Source organism: Centroberyx gerrardi, chromosome 22, assembly GCF_048128805.1.
Source record: "Centroberyx gerrardi isolate f3 chromosome 22, fCenGer3.hap1.cur.20231027, whole genome shotgun sequence".
Lineage (NCBI taxonomy): Eukaryota > Metazoa > Chordata > Actinopteri > Beryciformes > Berycidae > Centroberyx > Centroberyx gerrardi.
Window position 1 is genome coordinate 13219832 of NC_136018.1, and position 22127 is coordinate 13241958.

The 22127-nt window shown below is 43.4% G+C and overlaps 1 protein-coding gene across 2 annotated transcripts in view; it reads left to right on the forward strand.

Moving 5' to 3' along the window:
- The window catches only part of pola1 (polymerase (DNA directed), alpha 1), a 57252-nt gene that overhangs the window by 22100 nt on the left and 13025 nt on the right, over positions 1-22127 (forward strand). For both annotated transcript variants that reach the window (XM_078291405.1, XM_078291406.1), the window contains exons 27-35: positions 1974-2006; positions 2188-2280; positions 2502-2707; positions 3793-3925; positions 4407-4538; positions 7063-7237; positions 8378-8559; positions 12490-12621; positions 18729-18845. In XM_078291405.1, the coding sequence (XP_078147531.1) occupies positions 1974-2006; positions 2188-2280; positions 2502-2707; positions 3793-3925; positions 4407-4538; positions 7063-7237; positions 8378-8559; positions 12490-12621; positions 18729-18845 (1203 nt within the window). The remainder of the gene's footprint in view (positions 1-1973; positions 2007-2187; positions 2281-2501; positions 2708-3792; positions 3926-4406; positions 4539-7062; positions 7238-8377; positions 8560-12489; positions 12622-18728; positions 18846-22127) is intronic.

Below are 22127 nucleotides of genomic sequence, written 5' to 3' on the forward strand. Positions count from 1 at the left end.
TCCCTCTCTCACCTCGCTACGCTCTCTCTCTCTCTCTCTCCATCTTTCCCACATCTTTCCCTTCATCACTTCTCTTTTTCCTTCCTTTCATTCTCCACTCACTTCTGCATCCGCTTCTCTCTCTCCTCTCCCCCTGGCTTGCTCTTGCTCTTTTATCTTAGTGAAAAGTGTTACAGGCCGACAGCTTATAGTACAGACTAGATTTGAATGCTTACTTTATCAGGCAAGTAGACAGAGAATTACAGTCATATTTACAGCAGTGGCCCAGGAGAGAGGGTTACACAGCTCCACTGCTCAGCAGGGGAGAGCAAATCCTGTTCACTTTCCTATCCTGAGATTCAAATTTGCGACCTTTGGGTCAGTAGCCTGCTTCTCTAGACTCGAGGTACAGTGGAAGGACCGCAGCTTAAAGGTCCCATATCGTGTAAAACGTTTTCCTTTGCCTCTTTGATTATAAAGGAGTAAACATCGTGAAAGTATCAAAATGCACAGTCGGCAACTAAATCCACACAATCCATATTAGAAAACAGAGCCTCAAAACGAGCCGTTTGGACTCTGTAACTTTGTGGCGTCACAAAGCTCCGCTCATTATCATTTTTGTAAGAAATAATAGGTTAACAATGTGGTTTTTTTTTTCAAAGCGGTTGAGCAGTTCTCATTGTGTATTTACTGGAGAGTTTTCCCTACCTGTCGCTGCCAGGCTGCGGTGTCTCACGTTTCACTCTTGAAACGGTTAGCCAATCAGAACAGAGGGGTCGTTAATATTAATAAGCCTTAAAGACACAGCAACAGAAACAGCCTGAGAGATGCTGGAAAATGAACGTGTAAAAATGGATTGAGGGTGTTTTTGGTACATGACACCACACAAACAGCTTTGAATGGACCTCGAGAAATAAAATAAAACACTGGAAAGTGTAGAATATGGGACCTTTAAAATGCAGACTGGAGTCCTGATCCCTGTATACTATGCCTCAATCTCTCCCCAGACTCATTTCGTCTCCCCGTTTCCCCTCCCCTTCCCGCTCAGCTAGCAATAGACAGGGTAGTCATTTTGTCTGCATAAAAGCTTAGCAGCACAATTTAGTAATGTACTTAGACCTAGATTTGTGTGCGCAATTGTGTACGTGTGTGTGTGTGTGTGTGTGTGTTTGGTGAGACCTTGACCTTGACTGCAGTCCCTAATGGAGGAGGCTGTTCTGTAATGACTCAAACTCCCCCACCATACAGTGGTATGTAGCAGCCCATAAAGCATGCTTAAGTCCCACTCTGGTTTCAGGGAGTGGAACACCCTCCCCACCCCGCCTCAGCCCACCCCGCCCCTTCCTCACACTCTGAAATAGCCACGTCCTTGTCCCCGCAGAGCACAGTGTGAGTTGGGGTGTGTATATATGCGGTCGTGGTTGATTGAGGAGCAGATTGCTGGTGACAGGTCACACTGCGTTCCGTCCCTCCGACCCCCCCAGATTAGCGACCCTGAGCCCCCGCCCCCAGCCCACCCCACCCTCCGCTGGGCCCCCACCTGTTAGGATCCCTCTGCTGCAGAGGTCTCACACACACACACACACACACACAGTGGACAACCTGCGTTAACAGAATTCTCTTATTTGTCCGTCACTCACTCTGTGGGTGATAAAGGCCATTACGAGTCATTAAGGCGTGTGCGTGTGTGTGTGTGTGTGTGTGTGTGTGTGTGTGGGTTGAAAAGCTTCCTGTCGCAGCACGGTCGCTTAATTGCCCTCTTAGCCAATTATCCCCCATTTAATAGCAAGTCACCTGCTCTGTTCCCATGTCCACACAAGTACGTGCACACACACCACACACACAGAATATATGACATGGACACTTCATATTTAATAATGATTGTTTGTTTCTGTGTGATATGTTTGTTTACTGTGCCTGTGTATGCGCTGTAATATTTTCTGTCGGTCGCGTTGTTGTCCCACTCACAGTGTCGTGTCTGCTCTCTCCCTCAGATTCTGATGCACACCAAAGACATGGTTCAGAAGGTGAGTTACTGACAAGCTTTCTGTTGTTCTACATCTGGAGACCTCTGATCAGTAAATGTGACAAACCCAGTCAAGTCAAAAATAAATATTTAAATATTTCAACATATTCACTTGATGCTGATAATGTCTTCTTTTACTTCCATAACTCCTCTTGTGCCATTTTACTTCTTGTGTGAATCAGATGAATCTGGAGGTAATTTATGGAGACACAGACTCCATTATGATCAACACCAACAGCAGGTCTCTGGAGGAAGTGTTCAAGCTGGGCCACAAGGTGTGTTTGTGAATGTGTGTGTCAATTGTGTGTTTCTGTGTTTTGTCTCCACAAAAAGAAGTTGTACATTCTCCCAGCTATTGTCCATAAAAGTCTTTTCTGTATGTTTCTACTGTATGTGCTTGCTAACATAGATTTTTAAAAACGTGGGTGTTGACTAGGTATCAACTTTGACCAAATGTTTTAACTAACCGAGTATATATTTTTTTTACTATCCTCAGGTGAAGGCAGAAGTAAACAAGCTGTACAAACTACTTGAGATTGACATTGACGGCGTGTTCAAGTCACTGTTACTGCTGAAGAAGAAGAAGTACGCCGCCCTGGTGGTGGAGCAGCATGGGGACGGACGCTACAGCACCAAGCAGGAGCTGAAAGGCCTGGACATTGTCCGCAGGGACTGGTGTGGCCTGGCCAAGGAGTGCGGCAAGTACGTCAGCGGGTTAGGCTCGGAGCGGGAATTTTTCTCAGTAACTTTGCACTCGGGCTGCACAACTAATCAGGAAAATATCAAAGTTGCAACATTAAATGTGACAATTTCCAACTCTCAAAGAGGCTGCAGTTTTCCAGACAGCTTCTTAAACAAGGTGCTCTGATGTTGTGTTGAAGTTTCAGCCTGCAAATCCAGTTGCGTGTCAGATTAAACCTTTTAGTTTATTCATACTGAACAATTTCTAGGCAGGAGCATCTTAGTTTCACACTTTTCCACATATTTTTTAACGCCATTAAATATTGCAACCACCCCCCACCCCAACAAAAACAAAAAACGATGTATAAAAGCTGTGTCCACATTTTGCAATTCATAATGCAATGCCAACATTCAGAAAAAAATGGTAATATGATGTTTATTTATTCTTTTGATCGGCTGTAATCGTAGGGAATTAATGGTAGGGAAAGTAACATTTTGCAATAATATTGAGTCACAAGTTGACGGTCGCGGAGTGTAGTCAAACAATCCCCCCCTCTGTTTGGAACGGGACTAATGAACCGTTCCACCCCTCTCCCACGCTATATAAATGCAGTCCATTCTCCCACGCAAGAACAACTGAAGTGTGTCACTGCATGAATAAACAAAACTGTAAAGAAAAATGTTACTGTGGTATACCTCCTATTACCACGGTCCTAGGGTATGTATCACAGCCCTAGGCAGCACTATCATTTTGGGGAAATGTGGGTTGGGTAAGTGAACAGCAGTAGAATGACAGTCGAGGACTGTAGAATATGTGCAGAGCACTATATTGTTGAGCAAGGATGGAGATGCCAGTAAATATAAGATAAAACAAATTCACATCAGGATAAAGTGTGCCAAGGTTATATGTCTGATCCCTCTTAGTGAATTTTAGTTGAATAATTGGTCATAAGGGCCCAGTTGACCTTTGTTTTTTTTAAAAGATTTTTTGAATAGTAATTTCATTGTAATCATATCCCAGACATTTAGAGGTATATAATAATGTGAGAAGTGTTAACTCTCCTTTCCTCTCTCCTGTCCTCTCCTCTCCTCTCCTCTCCTCTCAGCTATGTGATTGGTCAGATCTTGTCGGACCAGAGCCGCGATGCTATTGTGGAAAACATCCAGAGACACCTGGTGGAAGTGGGAGAGAAGGTAGCAAGCGGAGCCATACCGCTCAACCAGTATGAGATACACAAGGTGAGGAAACGGCTGTTTGTATATTTAGATTTTGACTCTTGAGTAAGAAAGACTCTCCATGGGAAGTGGGGTTGGGTAATAGTGTACATCCTCTGGTCAACCAGTTGTCATCACATACAGTTGCACATCACATGTACAGTGTGCGCGGTGTAGGCCTGATGACTTGAATCGAAATGTAGCTTTTCAATGTGAAAGGAATGGGCATTTTAAATTGGAAATGTAGGGTATGTTTAGGCCACCTTCTGTGCTGGCTCCAATAAATTGAAATCAACTTAAGCATAATGGTCAAACCAAAAATTAAGGTAATTTAACTTGGCAAAAAACACAAGCGACGGATTCAGTCTATCCTTTGCCACTCCCCAATATATTTGTCCAATCACCCACTGCCCTAATAGGAAGCTGTACTTTGTATTTTCAGCCATTAGCTGTGTCTTCATTCTTGTTCTCAGTGTGTTGTCTTTCCACCTATTTCATCCCCCAGGCTCTGACCAAAGACCCTCAGGACTACCCAGATAAGAAGAGCCTCCCTCACGTCCACGTGGCTCTGTGGATCAACTCCCAGGGCGGTCGACGGGTCAAAGCTGGAGACACTGTCTCTTACATCATCTGCCAGGTGAGTGTGTCTGTGTGTGTCTGTAAGAGAGGTTATGAATGACACGTACACATGACTCTCTGTGTTCATGCATAAGTCATTGTCTCGGTCAACATTGTTATATTATCGACTTGTCAAACAAGAGAGCTTCTCTGGCAGTAGGTTTACTGTCACTGTTGTGATCATGACATGAATTTCCCCTTTTTGTTTTTGTCCAGATTCAGTTGTAGCCAGTTTTAACGTGTTTCTTGTGGTCTCATGACAATAGTGAGCCAACCAACCTTTTTTTTAGTGCAATTCATTCATTGCCTTTACCTGCTTATTCAGGGTCACAGGGGTCTGGAGCCTATCCCAGCATGCATTGGGCGGAAGGCAGGGAAACACCCTGGACAGGTCGTCAGTCCATCACAGGGTTTAGTTCAGTTCAGCTGAATTAAAATGTTATTGATCCACCAAGAGACTATTTATCCTGTTCTCTGGGTTTAAAAACGCCACACAGCGAAAAGACATTCATCAAAGACAACAGAGTCATCTAACAAGAAAAAACAAACCAACACCTTGTGGGTCAAAGTAAAAATCAATCAAGGTGAAGGATCTCTACTCTCCTCTTGCCTTTGATGCCTACAAAATATGGCTAATCCATATTCTTACAGGGCAAAGCCACCCTAAATCACTTTAACAGTGTTAAAAACAGCTATTGGTGATGTACTGATGGACTACTTCGAGTCCATTTTGTTATTTTTTTCTTTTTCCTGTGGGTAACTGGCAAAACGTAGATAGCATGACGTCAAATCAAGATATTTTCAGCGCAGCTACAATGGAGTTTGACAGCAAAAATGTTCGACTGTCTAAAACATCAACTGTAAACGTCAGGTTTTGGTATTGGCCCCTCAGAATCAAAGAGCAAGGTCTTTTTTCTAGTCTCACCAGTGGAGAAATCCACTGTAGAAGAGGAAGAGAGACCAAATTATCCACTGACAGTAGCCTGAATGCAATGCAGCCACAAGACGCATTGCGTTTGAGTAAGGGGCACAATTCTTGCTTTTTATTGACTGGAAAAACTTGGTCTCTTGCTCTTACCATCAGTATTGCTGTTGCTCTCTCCACCTGTATAAGCAACTGCTGAATGGAACATGTTCGCACCCGTTTGAACATGAGACCTGAACATGAGAACAAGCTCGGATCTAGGACATAGGAGATAGCAGTCGGTCAGTAAGTGTTTTGAATCTTTGTTTCTGGGTTAGATTTGGACTTAGGCTGTTGTCAGGCTTTGTTGTGGCTGAGCACTTCCTGGTTTCACTCTCTGAGTTTCGATAGGTGGGTCAGCTGACGCGGGTCACGCCCTCTATCTGTTGTTTTGTTGTGGAAATCTGAAAGGGGTGGGATTTTCACTAAACTCTTAAAAAGAGAGATTGAACTGAGCTCCAAAGCAGAACAAGCTCAGATCTAGGACATAGGAGGAGCATGTGAGCATGTTTAAGGAGCATGTGGCTGCTGTTGCTCGGTCATGCCGATTTGCCCTGTACAACATCAGGAAGATCAGACCCTACCTGTCTGAACATGCAGCACAACTCCTAGTACAGGCGCTTGTAATATCACGCCTTGACTACTGCAACTCCTTACTGGCAGGGCTCATGGCATGTACGCTCAAACCTCTGCAGATGATCCAGAACGCGGCGGCGCGTCTGCTCTTCAACCAGCCTAAAAGAGCACATGTCACTCCGCTGTTCATATCCCTCCACTGGCTCCCAGTTGCTGCCCGCATCAAGTTTAAGTCCTTGATGCTCACCTACAAAGCAGCAACCAAAACGGCTCCTACCTACCTGAACCCCCTCATTCAGGTCTACGCTCCCTCCCGCCCACTACGCTCTTCCAAGGAACGGCGCCTGGTGCTGCCACCACAACAAGGCCCTAAGTCTCTAGCCAGACTCTTCTCTTCTGTGGTTCCTGGGTGGTGGAACGAGTTACCAAACTCCATTCGATCCGCAGAGTCCCTCTCAATCTTTAAGAAAAGGCTGAAGACCCAGCTCTTTAGTGAACACCTTCTCACCTGATGGACTGCGTAATCCAAAAAAAACCCCCAAAAAACTCTTTATCTGCCTCTGTGCACTCTATGCATTACCTCGTAGCACTGCCTCGTAGCACCTATGTCCTGTTGGACCAGAACTTAGCTTTATGGCACTTACTCTCGTTGTTCTCTCTCTACTACATCCTTGCTTGTGTTGTATTAAAATCTCATATGTACGTCGCTTTGGATAAAAGCGTCTGCCAAATGGGAAATTGTAATTGTTTGAAAGTCATTCTCAGTAATGTAGAAAATCACTAACTGAAGTAGAAGTAGCCGAGGCAGATTCAGGGAAAGTGGGTACACCAAAATGGTAAATTACAACTCTTCATCACAAAATAACTCCTGGAATGCGCTGAACATCACAGATTGATGATATATAACAGTGTGAGAGTATCTGAGGGTGGAATTTTCCTTTAAGGACCAATCAAGTACAACCTACCACCCAACACCCCCTGTCTTTCTCTTCCTTTCCTCCAGGACGGCTCCACGCTGACAGCCAGTCAGAGAGCCTACGCCCTGGAGCAGCTCCAGAAGCAGGCGGGCCTGAACCTGGACACCCAGTACTACCTGGCCCAGCAGGTGCACCCTGTGGTGTCCCGCATCTGTGACCCCATCGAGGGCATCGACGGCGTGCTCATAGCCACGTGGCTGGGTGAGATTATGGGACACTATAGTAGACTGTAGTAGACTGATGTAAACCTTTTTGTTGGTTTAAAAGAGAGTGGGCAGTCCAGCCTCCTTCAGTGTTTTTTTATGATTTCTAGTTAGATGTTAAGGTGATGCCTTTAACTAGAGTTTCAAGTTTATTTAAAATGATAGAACACAGAAAGAACAGAAATGAAAGATAACATTTTTAAGTTATTAAAATGTCTGAAAAGAAACAATCAACATCAAGATCATCAACAAAAACATAAGTGGAGTGGGTAACAGCAATTAGAACAAAACTGACTGGAAACAGATCAAGTTCTAAGTGCAACAGTAGAAAAAGTCAGTATTTGCCAGTCCCTTAATTGCAAGCACCCTGTTTAAGGACAACAATACAATGCTAAGACTATGTTATAAATACATACATGCCACTGGGTATTTGTGGGGTACAGCTAACTTACAAGCGATGCTACTAATCTCTCTTTATACATGTGTTAGCATTGGAGTCATAATTCCTGCCATTTTACAGTTTGTTGACAGCTGAGACAGCCAAACATAGAAAAGTTGCCATGACAGACTAATAAAAATAAAGAATAGATGTTTCAATTTGGTTTACCATTCATATAAAAATACGTGGTTTGGATGGGACTCCATAGTGGGGGACGGGTGTGTATCCCACCAGCTTGTTACATATGGAAAGAGAATTGTCAAAACAAAAATCTGTAGAATAAGCTGGAATTTGTGCGTATACTGTATATTTTGTCTTTCTCTGTTTCATCACCATGCAAAAACTAAACTAAGAGTATTACAAAAACAGTAGCATAAGACTGCCAAGAACTGGATATAAATGTCTGTCTTCTGGTGTGGCTTCCCAATACCAGAAGCCTTGACTCCAGTTTATTATGTTTCTAAGTGTTGTGGATGTAGTCTCTCCTCTCTCGTGACCAGTGCCCTTTCAGTGATACAGATGCAGTCACACAAATCTATATATGCACAAATCCTAGCTTATGCTATTATTTTTACGATTCGGTATTAAGGGTTTCCACCGGAATTTTCAGCTAAATGTCTAAAATGGAAATGGAAAGGACACTCCCACCCTGGGATCAATAAATTAAAGTAATACTGTTACCACTACTGTCCATCCCAGGACTGGACCCCAGTCATTTCCGGGCCCATCAGCAGTACCAGAGGGAGGAGGAGGGCGAGGGCCTGCTGGGAGCTCCGGTCCAGCTGACGGACGAGGAGCGCTACAAAGACTGTGAGAGGTTCGCATTCTCCTGCCCTCAATGTGGCACTGACAACATCTACGACAACGTCTTCGAGGGAGCTGTGAGTACACATCTGCACACATACAGTGGTAGCCATCATAGAAGTCCCGATCATTCATCTGTGTTGTATTACGGGGTTCCTATGGTCATTGGAGAACTGGAGAAAGTATCACATTCAGAAATTGTGTTTTCCAGGCTTGGAAAAGTTATACAAAAGTTATAGTTACATGTCCACAAAGTTTTGGAAATGTTATGGATTGTTGAGTTATTTTTTTTCTGTTTACAGTTAAGGTTGGCTGCTGCTAGATTGATAAAACGTGAGTGTTATAGCTAGCCAAAATAAGATGGAGTTCGGTTGAGGTGTTCACATGCACCAATACAAAGTATGCACCAATAGAAAGGTAACAACTGAACCCAGATGCTGACAATTACCCAACATCTAGATTGTGCTATGCTTCATAGAGTAGTCTTGGAAAAGTCTAAAAGTTTGTTGGAGCAAAAATGTGTATGAGCATACTTTTAGTTCTAAAGTTAAAGTTCTAGCTTATCCATTCTCAAATGTTTTCAAATGATTTGGCTGGGCATATTGTAACACAAAACTCATGTTTCTCAAACGCCTGGTGCCCAGACCAGATTTTGGGTGTTCTGGCAGCGGGAAAGGGAACAAAATTTTAACTTTTGCAAACAAATTATCTCCAAGAGGAATGAAAAATATGTACAGCACGCGACCAGAGTTTCCATCACCCCGAAAGGAACCTTCCAAACCAAAACCCGCCTAAAAACCCAACACTTTTCAAATCCTCCTTGCGTACGAGGCTTACAATAGAAACATATCCAGCATGTGTACCTCAGGCAGCAGTAGAGAATCAGAATCAAGCCCTGTGTGCAACACACACACAAACACACTGAGACACACAGCAGGATTGATGGAAGGTGGTCATAGATGGACCATAGATAGATGGTCAGAAAGAGAGGATCACTTTCATCACTAGTGGTGTGTTTTAATGGTGTAATATATTAATCAATAGATATGCAGATAGGGAATAAGAGAGTGGAAAAATGGTGTTTCGGTAAGTGTTGTATCAAACTTCCTGTGAAGGAGTCATGATTTAGTCATCCACTATATTGTGTCTCTGTCTGTATTTTTAGACAGTTGCCTGGCTCCAATAGAGACTATGTTTTCATTGGCATAGTTTGGACTCCACAACTTGAAAAGCCTTTCCTTAACCCCTGCCGCCCTGTACACTCTCACACACACACACACACACACACACACACACAGATCTCTAACCATTTGTCAGGCCAAGGTCGCATGCGTGTGTGTATGTGTGTCTTATCCGCTTCTAATGAGGAGCAGGGCACACAGCTTTTTCTTGTCTCAAAGACACTAATAAAACTGACAACCCTCTGTCCTCTGCTGGCATAGACAACTCGCATTACATTAAAAAAGGAGTATTACACACACGCACACACTCCATAAAAGGTTGATATCATCACACACTTCAACAGATGCACTGGTGTGTCTTTCTGAGAGGCACGTACAGACACGGGACTAGACAAATCATATTACATTCAATTTAAGTTGGGGTAATAATATGCATGTACATATACACGCAGCATAAAGTTCATATCAGCCAACAGTTAAAGAGATTAGCACTCATAAGCATGGAAGGAAAAAAAATATTTTATCCTCCTTCTCAACAATCACCAGCCACTTTCCATATTTTAGAAGCCCAACCGAGTTTAGAATAGAATATGGCTTTGCGTTGATTATTGGTTACCTGTTAGAGAGGCTAGTAATGTAAACAAATTTTCCAGCTTAAGGCAAAACTAACCAGGATTTGGCAGACTGCTGGTGTTAATTTCCCACCCTGCGTTAGTGGCTGGTATGCCGTGTTGAGGCGCGCACACACACACACTGAAACTGATAAGACGGTAAGTTAATTAGGGTGGTGAACATGGTCTAACAGCTCAGTGAGAGGGGAGGACAGACGGGCCTTGACTCTACCACTGACACAGAGCCAGAGAAGGTGGGAGGAGGGAACGATTGATGATGGAGGACAGACAGAGGAGGAAAGTTGTTTGATGGGGGTAGCAAGAGAGGAGGATGGAAAGATTAAGTGGAAAAAAATCTGGAGAAAGCAGCAGGGATTTCCCTGACTTCCAATTCGGTATAACTTTAGTCATCCCACATTGGGCAATTAAATAGACATGTGAAAGCTACACGTACACACGCCGGCAGAATTTGACAGTTGAGAAAAATGATGAGAAAAATTGTGTTTATTGTTTGTTTTTCAAAAAGCTATTTAAAGTGCAGAGTTGAGGTGGTAAAGTTGATTGGTTGACTTGGGAACAAGCATAAGGTTATTGGAGCCAATTGTAAACTTTTAATCCAAGATTAAGTATTGTAACTTGTCCTTAAGCCTCACACAAACAAGATAGATACATTGGGCATTTCATATTTTCATATAATTGGTCAGAAATTAAATAACATTTACACCAAGTGGAAGTTTAATAGAGAAAACCCTGAGAGAGAGGTTGTGTGGGAGGGAGAGTACTGTTATCAAAATGAAGTTTGGAATGAAACTAGAAGATAAAAGAGTAGGAAGGAATCGGGGAGGGAGGGTGGATGAGAGACGGGCACGGAGAGAGGAGAGGGAGGCTGCTTTCATCCAGACCCGACTGGGGGAAGAAACATGAAGAGGAGGAGAGATAGAAACTGGGAGGGTTAATTCTGACTCTCAAAGTAAGACTGCGTGCTTACTTTGTGCGTGTAGGTGCATATTGGGGGAGACAAATGAGTCAACTGACTTGACTGGAAGAAAATCAGGCACTTTTTGAACAAAAAGGAACAATGTAGGCAAACAAAAAAACACTGTGTGGAAAGGGGGGGTCTCATATTCTGTGGCAGTGTGGCATTGACTTCCCTGCAGAAACCTTTTCTGCTGCTGTCAATGCGACAACTAAATGGAGTTCAGGTTTAAGAGAGAGAGTGTTTAAAGCAGTTATATTTAGCGTAATTGTTATGTAGCTACTTTTTTTTCATTGCATTAACTATACACCTAGCTGTCAAGTGGACAATTCAGGGGTATTGAGGTCATGCTGACCTGTTTTCTCTTGGCCACAATGATGTTAAAAAGTACTGTATCCAGGGGTGTTTTCAGCGCTTTCACGTTCCCTGCCTGACATGTGCTTTGTGGCTGTTCCAGCGTTATTTCACTGCTTTTCTGATTACAGGGTTAAAAATGCAGTTCATTTGTGATGAATGCCCATATACTTATGCACAGGGCCTCATCCACTCTGGGGGGGCTCTGTTGTTATTCCTGAGTATGCTTTTCCCCCCAACAGCCAGTGTCAACAACAGCAGTGACTCTATCATGATACCCTGTGGAACTCCTGGTATTCATGTACAGTGGTCTGATAGGATTTACCCATCACCACATTAGTTTGGCTAAACATGGGACCAATCACACAGAAATGTCTTTGGTCTTGCCCGAGTCACACTGTGTGTTTATGTGGTACTTATTCACTTCCACCATCCAGATTTTACAAGCTGGAATGTGGATTTGAATTGGTGACCGTCCAGTCACATTTCCTCTGGTCTAACCTTCAGGCTACCTCGCCCTACAAATCCAAACAGTTACTCATTTTTGTGTTTTGAAGGTCAAAGGTCATGACTGTGGTTTAGATGTAATTTCAACAAAAACATAACCATAATTGCTATTAAATGATACACAATTCACTTCTGCACCAATATGTTTGTCGGTGTGGGAGATAAACTAGTAATTGAAAAGTAATTTTTCAGTTGCACAGTTTGGTTTTGTAAAGCAATATTGCTGCCTGTTTTATTTATTTACTAGAATTTTGAATGAGATTGAACAATTTTGTCTTGATAATGGTTCCAATTGAACATGGTTTTTGTATGTGTCTTAGGTTAGTGTATGGATTGATTTATTGGTTTTCTCTGAGTTTATGCTTGTTCTGTTTTCAGGCATTAACGTTGGAGCCCAGTCTGCTACGATGCTGTCACATCCCCTGTGGGGGGCGCCCTATCGACCACGTTGTCAACATCAGCAACAAACTGCTACTCGACATCCGCCGACACATCAAAAAATACTACAGTGTGAGTATAATGTGTATGTCTATGTGTTTGTGTGCTTTTGCGGCCGTGCAAATAAGAGGTATTATGGAGGCCAAGTCTCTGGTTAATGCTACTCAGGCTGTTTCTTGATTTGATTCTTCCTATTTTTTCCACTGAATGCCTAAAACTCTGCTTTCCACACACACACACACACACACACACACACACACACACACACACACACACACACACACACACACACACACACACACACTGGTACCTTCACCTCTTGCCCACCTGCAGGGCCACAAATGGACTTAATTTAGTTTTCATTCAGTGTCTAATGCTGCAGCTTGTTGGACTAGCACAGCACAGCCGGCCAGCTGACAAGTCTGTTTCTGTCGCTCTCTTCCTCTTCTTCTGTCTCGCATTTTATTTCTTTATCTCTGTCCATCAAGGTGTACAGTTTAGTTGAACTTGCAGTTAAAGGTGCACCGATACCAATTTTTCAGGAGGGCTTAATTGAACAAAATATACACAGACATTAATTATATTATAGATGGAAATTGTGTAACAGTCCTCAGACAAATAAAGGAACATGATAATAATAAAATCGAAAATAAGCAGAATGTTCTTTTATTGTTGGTTCACTGACCACTTAATCTGGCTGACACTGTGTGGCAAAGAGCCTGGAGAGGGTCCACTGATCTATGTGGGCAAGTCCACGATAATGAGGTGACTTTGTTATCATAGAATTTATGATCAATGGTGATCCAAGCTCTCAATTCAACTAATGTGACCCTTGTCCTTCTAAAGCTCCGCCCTGCCCCCACCTGGGGCACAATCACATGTCAAAACACTACTTGCTCTTTACGATGACCTAGCTGGTATATGAGGCTTTTCCCAAACCTCGTTGGGAGGCGAGCAAACACATCCTGTCCCCATAGAAAAGCTTTCAAGGCTGTCGTTTGCTTCTCTTTTAAAACACTAACATCTTGGAGCTCCTCCAAGACTGGTGCTATAGCCACATCCATAACATATTGGTGTACTGCCAGTAGCCGCCATTTTCTCCACTTGTCGTACGGTGCCTGAGCCGTTTTGAAGTGGCAGCCAATCACCGTACTCAAGCTGTTTTGGCTCAAATATTGTATCCAAGTACAGCTGGCTAACCAGAGTAGTTAGCACAGGGGCAGGGCCCTTGGTGCTGATGTACTTGCTTAAGCCAGGGCACCAGCCACTGTCAGCTGAAAAAACATCAGCTTAAATGGTCATAAAAACTGGGTTATATGTCATGGAATAGTCATAGAAAAGTTGTGGAAAGTGATCTCCAAAAATGTATCAAAACTCTGTCTACAAAAGAGTTTGACTATTTAACACAATGGGGGATGTAACAGTTGCAGTAATGGTAAGAGAAACCATTAAAAAGGATGTTTGACGAGAGATGAGGGAAACCTCAGCAGGGCACTACACTGACATTTTCAACCAAAGAGCACATATGCTTGCAAAATGAAAAGAGCACAAGGAAGAATTTTAGGAGCATGATCTATGAAAATACTTGAAAATGTGCATTCCTACATTGAATACCAAGGTTAACATGCTCTTTTGCCAGTTTTTTAGATGTCAGGATGAAACTTACATGATACCTTTGGGGAAATTGGGTCATTGCAGCAGCATCAAAAACAGAATATAGATAAAATATACGATAAAACAGAACATATTGAACATTAAAGACAGCGTTTCTGTCAAGGTAATGCCCATGCATTATTATTATTGTTCGATTTATTTTAGTACAATGTCTAGTGCAGATGGATATCCATTAGCTGGGAAAGGACTGATTGCTTAGTTTTGGACAGTGTAGAAACAGAGGATGTGAAGTAGAACAGTGTGTGGGACAAGTTGCCACTATATTCAGACAAACAGCCTGAGAGTGAATTAAACGGGATTCCAATGTCGCCTTTGTAGAGGGATCTCTCTCTCTCTCTCTCTCTCTCTCTCTCTCTCTCTCTCTCTCTCTCTCTCTCTCTCTCTCTCTCTCTCTCTCTCTCTCTCTCTCTCTCTCTCTCTCTCTCTCTCTCTCTCTCTCTCTCTCTCTCTCTCTCTCTCTCTCTCTCTCTCTGTGTCTGTGTGTATGTGTCTCTCTCTCACTGGTGGCTTGTAACACCTTGGTCTTGAGTGAGTGGAATGCACTGTCTATCTCAAAAGCTAGCCAAGAGAGTGTGTGTGTAGGTGGGGGTTACTCTCCCACAGTGCTGAACAGAAATCAATTAGTGCAGTGAATGTGTGGGGAGCGAGTCCCCCTCAACCCCTTTGTCACGATGTGTGAAACAGCTGCTACCACTGAATACTTACACCTCACACAGCTACACACATACGCACACACACATGCACACAAACACCACTGGAGGCTGAACAGCAGTGGACACAGCACACACACAGTGGGGCAATGAAGAGGGGTAATATTGTGTAATTAAGGATTCCTTTCAGGCCGAGGGAGAGTTCAAATAGAGCTGTTTGTCTGGCCAGATAGAGTGAAAGCTCTGTACCTCTGTGTGTGTGTGTGTGTGTGTGTGTGTGTGTGTGTGTGAGCGCGAATATGCGTGCATGTGTGTTAGCCTCCTTAGCCAGGACTACAGAGACATTAATCATTAGTGAAATTACCTCCTGCCCCCCCACCATTATCAATAAACCAGCACCCTGAGATTGGGCAAACACTTGTTCACTCCCCATTCCTCCTGTCTCTCTTTCTTTCCCTCTCTCCTTCTCTCCCCCTCTCCTTCTCTCTCTCCGTGTTATGGTCTTTTCCTCCTCTGGTCCTGCCGTCTTTGGCAAAATGAGAGATTCGCTTGTTTCCTGAACCACCCCATTCTTATTTATTTATTTTTTTTACCCCTCCCGTCTAACCACCGTTGCCATGGCGTTTAACAAATTATTGCAATTACCCTCGTCATGCGGGTCGCCCCTGGAAACCGGCTGAGGGGCAGGGGAAGAAAGGGAGGGAGGGAGAGAAAGAAAGGGTGAATGAAGACCAGAGAAGGTGATAATCCTATTTTGAACAAAAGGTCAAATTGTTGAATAGAGAAGCTTTGATTAAGCGGAGGATGTACAAAGTGGACCGGTTTGAGCCCTATTCACTTTGTGTGTGTGTGTGTGTGTGTGTGTGTGTGTATTTGTGTGTGTAAAGTAGACCGATTTCAGGTCTATTCACTTTAGAGCTGGAAGTGTTGATTGCCGAAGCACAAAACCAGTAAGAGCTCCTCTGTGATGCTTGTCCTCATTCCACCTGTGTGTGTGTGTGTGTGTGTGTGTGTGTGTGTGTGTGTGTGTGTGTGTGTGTGTGTGTGTGTGTGTGTGCGCATGACAGGTGGATTCCACTGGTATAGGAGTCATGTCAGAGAGGCTTCTCCACTGTGTTAACATCAGCAGTACCTGACCCTTACAAAAAGATGACAGGCAAGGACAGAAAGGGAGGGAAAGAGGGATGGATGGATGGAGGGAAGGAGGTTAAGACAGAGGACAAGACAGTGTGTGTCATCTGTCACCAATATGACAAGCCCTCACAGTAATAAGGAGTGCAAGGCCAAATCAACAGCGCCCAGACCATAGAATAAGTCCAAAACGTCGCCGTTTCCCGAGAATATCCATGCAACTTCAGTAATAGAAAAGTACAGGAATAAGAGCCAAGCTGTTGATGTATCAGAGCCGACACTGGAAGAATCTGAGAGGAGGGAGGGGGGAAGGTTGAGGGGGTGGTGTGGTTTGGAAGGGGTGAGAGTGTTAAAAAAAATGGGCAGACAAAAGAGAGGAAGGAGAGAGAGCGAGTATATTTCGTGGTGGGCCCTGTCGTGGCCTGGTCTTGCCTCTGTTTGGTTAAATTATGTGGAACTCATTTGACGTCTGCATTCAGTGTGTCAGGTATCCACTGCTATAATTATGCAATTATGAGCCTTTATTCTCTCACGTCCGACTGTACACCCCCCCCCCCCCTCTCGCTCCGGCTAAATGCCTCAATTAGATGTTTTTTTTTTCCTCCCTCTCTCCTCACACGCTCCCTGTTTTTAGTCCTCCTTCTTTCTCAGTTTCACTGCGGCTCTGGCAGGCCTGCCTCACTTAAAACCAACTTTTGTGTGTGTGTTTTTGTGGTTTGTGTGCATGGATTCTGGGTCACTGGACGCCAGTAGCAGAGCAGAAGGGCATGATGGGTAGTTTTCTTCCTCTTTCAACCTCCTCATCTGTGTATGTGACTTAGGCACTTGAGTCCTTGGTGTGTGTGTATGTCGTATTAATACATTTTTATGTGTGTATGATGGAAAATGTGTATGGGAAACAATTAATATATTTGCTCAAGTTTGATTGTATTGTCTGTGTGTGTGTGTGTGTGTCTGTGTTACCCTTGTGAAACCCATGGGAACAGCAGTGTATGCTAAGGCTTGTGTCATAAGAAACACACAAAAAAAAGATTTAGATCAAACAATCATATAATAGCCTCCCAATGAAACACACACACACACTCCTTATCTCCCACCTCTGTGAACCATTGTCCGACATATATGTTTTTATCAGAGCGGTGATGCGGTCTCATTTCCCATGATGCCTAGCTCTTTGTACCAGAGCGGCAGCGTTGTTTAGATAATTAGTCCTGGCGCTGGGACTTGTGGGTAAAGCTGTGAACTCTGGGACTTTCTAATTGATTTGGGACATGTGAGTGTGTGTGTTTGGTTTTCATTTAGAGGAGATTGGCTGGGCTGTGTGTGTGTGTTTGTGTGTGTGTGTGTCTGTGCATGTGCACATGTGTAGACTACATTGAGCGTACAGCTTTGTGTGAGATCTGCAGTGTTTTTGTGTTGTGTAGTCGGCTCTATAAGGAGAAAAAAAGTAATCTCCACTATCTTCATTTGCTGTTATTCAAAACCGATAAGGAGGACGTCTTCAGTGTGTGTGTGTGTGTTAGCATGCCTGTGTGTGTGAGAGAAGACACAAACTTGTGTGTGGATAGAGAGGCAGGTGCAGTGATGTCGTAGGGATTTAGTGCGAAGGATGAATGGAAGGAAGGGATGCAAAGGGGTCGATGGTGGCGAGTCTTAGGCTCTGTCATTAGTTGGGCATTAACCCCCTCCCCTGTAAACCCCCCCTTAGTAATGACAGGGCAGAAAAAAGCGGAGGGAGGGGTGCGTGGAAGGATAGGGGAGATTGAGAGAGAGGGTTAAACCACAGCACCTGCCCAAGGCCACTAACTCACCCCGGGGGGTCCTAACTACTGCCGTTTTGGCTGTCCACTGCTCTGCCTGTCTGACAAGTGCTCAAAGAGTAGGACCCCAGCACACAGCTGTTGAAGACACATTCAAATGTAGAGAGGAAGAGAGACGGGATGGTGTTCTTTCAGGGTGGCATGTGAAGTCAGATGTAGACCTCTGCTCATTTGATTCTCACTCTTTCTTGGCCTTTCTCTTTCATTTTTTTTCCCTCGTCCTTTTTCATTCTTGCCTCTTGATCTTTCTTTCTATTTCTCTCCCTTTTTAGCTTTCTCTTGTCCCTCCCCACCCACCTCTCTGTGTCTCTCTCTCTCTCGCCAAGTATTTTTATGTCTGTTGTGTCGAATTAGAGCAGCTAAATGGAAACAGCAATTTTCAGTAGAATTTCCTCAATATCACAAACAGACTTTACACAGACTTTTAGTTTTTTGTAAATTTAAAGAAAAACGACTCATATCGACAAAATGAATAGCGATGGAAACATTTAAAAATAAATAATTACATAGCATAAAGACTCCTGTGGATGTGTTTTCTGACATAGCTCCGTTTGTACATTCAGAAAGCTTATTTATTTGCTTCAGTCCAGCTGATGGAAACACACGTTATTCACATCGTATTTTTTAATTACGTTTCCACCAAGGTTACCACCAAAGGTGTATGGAAAGTCAGGGATAAATTGATAAATTCTCTGGGAGTCATGGGATATCTGAAATTTTAGAAATGGGTCACCTTACAGGATAATTGTAACTGTAGTGGAAACCAGACTGTTCACAACTTTAGAACCTTTCTGGAAAGTCAAGGAAAAGTCGTGGAATTTTACATCACAGTGGGAAACCTGTTCTAAAGTGTGCTCAAAAGGTACAGTTGGATTGAAAATTAGCTTATGTTTCTCTCTCATAGGGCTGGTTGGTGTGTGAGGACCAGGCCTGCCAGAACAGGACCAGACGTTTGCCGATTGCCTTCTCCCGCCACGGACCCATCTGCCCCGCCTGCACCAGGGCAACACTCAGACCAGAGGTAACACACTCACGCACACACACAGATATACACACACACACACACACATATGGTATACCAGAATTTAGGTAAGGAAACACTCAGAAACACCAGAATGGAGGTAGCACTCACACACATGTAGATATGTGTTACCCAATGGAGGAAAAGAAACGTACACACATACCAGAATGGAGGTAACGCAAACACACACGTTTTATCATAGACACCCCAAATTGGGAGGTCACACACACATATACACACACACCAGACTGAAGGTAAGATGCATGCACACACCCTCGCACATTATTGCATACTGTGTGTTTTGTCCAGGTGATGGTGCTATGGAGCTGAAGTCCCTTCTCTCTATATGTACATCTCTGCTGATTAATATCACATTTCACCACATACACACACTGTCACTGATAAAAATGATCCTCTCTTTTTTGACTTCCATCTCCTTCTGTGTGTATGTGTGTGTACATGCATGCACGCGCCTCTACACATGCATACTTCATGTGTTTGGAAGGCACTAAGAGCTGGGTGGTAGTTTAGCCATTAAAAGCATCTGTCTGTCTAGCGCTGACAGAAGCCTTATGAACACTTTGTTAGCTTGACCACTGGATTTAAAAGAAACGCTCCTCCTTTCAATTTGACTGTGACGGTTCAATCTTTTTTTTTTTTTTCCTCGTCCCATTCTCACCATTCATATCTCAACCCTTTCCTTAACTCTCCCTCACTTCTTTCTCTTACATGCTCTGCTCCTGCCCCCCTCACTGCTTTGCTGTGTCTGGCTCTGTGGCGACAGGTTGTAAACCAGAAGGCCAATTTCTGCTGTCACCGTAGCCACTTAGGCGTCCATTGCTGTGCCTGAGGGCCCTGGCACTTTAAACTGCTGGCTGAATAAAACATTTAACACTCTGTGCCCGTTCACCTCTTCCTCTAGCCTAACTCCTCTACCATCTCTTCTATTTTTCCCTTTATGTGTATGTATTGAAGCCAGAAGTTGATGATTATGATGATACTACTACGACTACTACTACCACTACAACTACTACTACTACTACTATGATAATAATAATAATATATATATCACTTATTTATCAGCAGATCTTACAAAGTGCTTTCCAAAAAGGCATAAAATACAAAAAATAGTCAAATATATTTAGAGGAAATAAAATGGGAAATAGTATTCAAAAGAAAAATGCTTGAAAAAAATAACAAAAAACAATACAAGGCTAAAAGTTGGCAAAATCAGAAACATTAGTCAAAAGCAAGTCTATAAATTGAATTTTCAGAAGTCATGTAAATGATCCTGGATAAGTTCCTCAGATCAGGTATAAATGAAGGGATTTTTAGCCTTTTTATTTTTCATAAAACCAACTTAGCTTTAGCAAATGGATGCATGTCAAAATCTTTCCTTGGAAAATCATCCTTTTATTAAATGCCAATGTACTAAATCATTTTATTAATTGTACCATCTTGTGAATCAAACTGCAGTGAAGAAAGTGTATGAAAATGGAGTGTAGTGCTTGGAGAGACAGGTAGCCATTTTCCAGTATCGTACCGTGCCGCGCCGTGCCATCAAACCGTGTTCACAGGTTCTGTAGGTGTTTCCATTCTCCACCAGCAGAAAAGTTCAGGATATAGTTCTTGGAGCTAAATTTCGTTCCACCTCAGGAGCAGGCACCTTCGCGAGTACCAGGAACTTTTGGGTGGAGCTAGCAGGGCTTCCTGACTGTCCTTGGCCGGCTTGTCCAGGTCCTGGCTGCACTGTCAGTACTGGAATCTTTATTATTATCATGGAGGTTTTCATTGAAGGGGCTATGCAAAAAACAGCAGACAGGCAAGCACAGCATAAAGTTAGAGTATACAAATAAATAAAAAATACTAAAAACAAGATGATAGCTTCAGTCTCCTCCTTTTTTTGCGGTGTTGTTTGTTGTTTACAGCGTCACTTTGCTAGTGATGTCCCCAGCGTTACCGCAGCTTTTTTTGCATCACTTCCAGACCTTTGCGGATTCTTCACAGAAGTGCAGTGGAAACTGAAACGGGGAGCCCATCCCTGGAGCCACCTACTGTATGTCCTGGTCGGTTCTCACCACAGAAGGTTCCCGTTCAGTGAAAACGGGCTAATAGACATGGAGGTCTGGCAAAATGGGAAAGGTCTTGCCCCTTGTATCCTACCTCTAGGTGACTGGGGTGGTTGATATCATGACTGCAGTAGCCGCCAAGGGTAAAGAGGGTCACAAAGGAGAGTAGAGGGCGCTAACTTGAGGGGCTGGGGAAACTTTTGCTTCAATTAAAGTACAGTGAAGATGATGTTGGCTTTGTTAGTCCTGCGTTAAAGTGTGAAGAAAGAGCCAGGTTCAAGCCCCCATGGCAACAAATATCTACCCTGCTGAAGTGTCCTTGACCATATTAAACTAGCATTAACTTTTTAGCTAACAACAGTAGCAGTGTTGTCTGAAGCAAGCTAGTAGCAAGAGGATTAATAACAGAGCAGCATACATATCACATCGCTGACAGTGAAGAGTACTCGAAGCGGCCATTCCTGGCTGTGTTTGAGCCAAAGTCTTTGAATATTGGATCACTTTGCTTGCATTCCCTTCACACACACACTCGCACATATCATCTGCCGATATCTGCCTAGATTTATCTGCCTAATATCGGCATCAGCCCATAAAGACAATCAAGGTTTCCTCTTTGTGTTTCAAATGTTGAGTAACTCCTAGGCTGCACTGAAAATGTTCTGAATATTTCTTTCTGCCAAACAACGTTTGTTCCCGGCGGAGCCTCTGTTAAAGGAGCTTCTTGTTTGTGACTCTCCATTCCCTTTTCTCTCTTGCATCATGCTACATTTACCATCGCTGTGGGTGTTGCCTCTCCTCTTTTCTCCTCCCTCCCTCCCTCCTTCCGTCTCTCTCTCTCTCTCTCTCTCTCTCTCTCTCTCTCTCTCTCTCTCTCTCTCTCTCTCTGTCTCTTCCCTCTCTCTCTCTCTCTGGACACAGATTCAGAGCGTGATCTGATCTCCATGTAATGGGAGAGTAATAGGCACTCTGCCTTGATTGGTTGGTAATTTGGGGGAGTTATGCACAGGTGCAATTTGTAATATTTTCAGTAAATTAAATTTCTTTCTCTTCCTCTCTCTCACGCTCTTCATCTCTCCCTCTCTCTCACGCTCTCCTTTCCCTTTCCAGTGCTTATCTCAAATAAGCTATTTTTTTTTTCACCCCTTCTCAAATCTCTGTCCTGACTTTTTCCTTTTCTTTCCCTTTATTCAATGCTTTCTTTCCCTGCTCCTTT